Raw genomic sequence first — 2120 nt, 5'->3', positions numbered from 1 at the left:
CTTTTGCTGTCAGTGTACAACTGACAACTGTGTTTGTGGATTGCGTTGCTGGAAGGTGAACTGATCTATAATTAGTTGTCCCTCTGTTCCCTCTGACTCATGGCTCTACATGAGAGAAGGTTCAATCCAAACGGACACGTTATTGGAGCTACATGATTTCTATTGATCGGTTTAATGCCAACAACTTCAGATACCTCTATTACTGCTATTCATGTTTTAAGTCTAGTGATAATGTAGTGATGTGAGACACAGCTGGTTCTAGACGATGACAGAATGCTATAACACTCATACTTCCTGGCCCTCTAAATATAGCAACACAGAGCAATGAATAATTTAGCACAGGAGGGCTTAAGTACTTCAAACTGAATCCATGAGAGCAGTCTTTAATCACATCTTCCTGTCTGTTATGTTTTCTTCATGTCACTCAAAACTGTAAAATATTCACATGGATGAACATCAGCAGTATGTTATTAACTCTCCAGGCTGGGAGTCCTTAATAACCTCAGCCTGCATGTTTGAACTCACAGTCCTAAGCAGGGGCTTGAGATCACTGTTTAACACAATACTTTAACTTCAGCTCTACCTCTTTATTTCATGATTTAAGAGCCTGTCGCGCCATCTTTAAAACTTCAGTTTGAACCTCATCTCAACGCTGCCCATCACCCAATCAGAAACCCCAGGTTAACCCTGCAGCTCTCGTGGTAGTAATATTCAGCACCACACTGGAGCTTGATTCCTAGATTTAAACTGCTTGATGGGCGAGCGAGCCCTGGGCTGAGGATCAGACCTCAAATCTCTCTAAGATGTGTTTTCCCATTTCTGAAGCAGCTGGTGAACAAGCAGGCCATGTGCAGCTGATACTGCTGATGCTATCAGAGAGACGGCCATCAACCACTTAGAATGTCAGGTCTAATAACATAATGGACCATGAATACATCAAGAACTAAGAATAAACAGCATTATACTGCAAGTAATTTCATATTCTAGTCATGATAGTCAAGTGAGATTAAGACATCATATGTTTCCAAGCCAAGCCAACAGAACACAAACAACACTATTCAAAGAACATTTAGCTGGGGACAGTGCAAACAAGCAATGTTTAACATAGGAGAGGGACATAGGAAAGGGACATAGGAGAGGGACATAGGAAAGGGACATAGGAGAGGGACATAGGAAAGGGACATAGGAGAGGGACATAGGAGAGGGACATAGGAAAGGGACATAGGAGAGGGACAGAGGAAAGGGACGGGATCAAAGCCAAGTAAAAGTCTCCCAATAACTCTTCAAATGATATGAACTAAAGTGAATGTATTGATGAGCTAATGTATTGAGGAGTTTGTTGCTGTGATAAACCCATTCTAGAGTGAGGAGGTCCAGTTCGTGGCCCATGGCCCAGATCCAACGGCTCTGTGGAAGAGTTCACAGCTGGTCACATCTGGACCAGAGAGCAACAGGAAGAGTTCACAGCTGGTCACATCTGGACCACAGAGCAACATTTGCATGAACATGCAGAACAGAACTAACACAGATAAAGACACTGAGTCTGCCTCCAGAACTCAAGCCAAGGAATCACACTTTAAACTCAAAAGCCCTCAACTAAGTTTGGCTATACACACCTAGGAGTCTTCAATCTTAAACTCATTCAAGGTCTTACCTCAACAGTGACTGTTTCATCTGCCCATGTGGTTACATCATAGTCAGTAGCTACTGAGATAGCTAATGGTTCACCTTTATCCACTAATGGGTTGTAACTGAGGCCCAGTCAGTCAAATCTGTGTCTGTACATCCCTGTCATAAATCTAAGGAGCAATAACAACTATGAATCTGCTAACGATGCAACATGAAATAAATAGGAAGTGACTGAAAGAGCTTAAACCTCACCTCATCTTGACAGATCAAATGATTTTGAACGGTCTTACCTATACAGTGGTGAACAGATCCAGACTGGATCCTGTCTTCTGCTGGATCATCTGGCCTCATAGTGGAACTATGCAAGCCCCATCACGCCTCAGGAGTCCGTCAGAACCAGCGCCAGCTCACCTGTTTACTGCTCCTTCACATCCTGCCTGTTGATTTGAGCGGTTCTTGATTTCCTTGTCTCTCAGAGGCAGTGGGGAGGC

General features: G+C 43.4%; 1 protein-coding gene across 1 annotated transcript in view; it reads right to left on the bottom strand.

Annotated features, from left to right (window-relative positions):
- Positions 1-1419: 1419 nt before the first annotated feature.
- Positions 1420-2120, bottom strand: part of drc5 (dynein regulatory complex subunit 5) — a gene marked incomplete at its 3' end in the record, with an annotated part of 6928 nt that continues 6227 nt past the window's right edge. Inside the window, exon 5 of the mRNA XM_084440170.1 lies at positions 1420-1435. Within this exon, the coding sequence (XP_084296296.1) occupies positions 1420-1435 (16 nt within the window). The remainder of the gene's footprint in view (positions 1436-2120) is intronic.

The sequence above is a fragment of the Borostomias antarcticus genome (assembly GCF_949987555.1).
Source record: "Borostomias antarcticus genome assembly, chromosome: 6".
NCBI classification, from domain to species: Eukaryota; Metazoa; Chordata; class Actinopteri; order Stomiiformes; family Stomiidae; genus Borostomias; species Borostomias antarcticus.
This window is presented reverse-complemented; position numbering and strand designations above follow the sequence as displayed.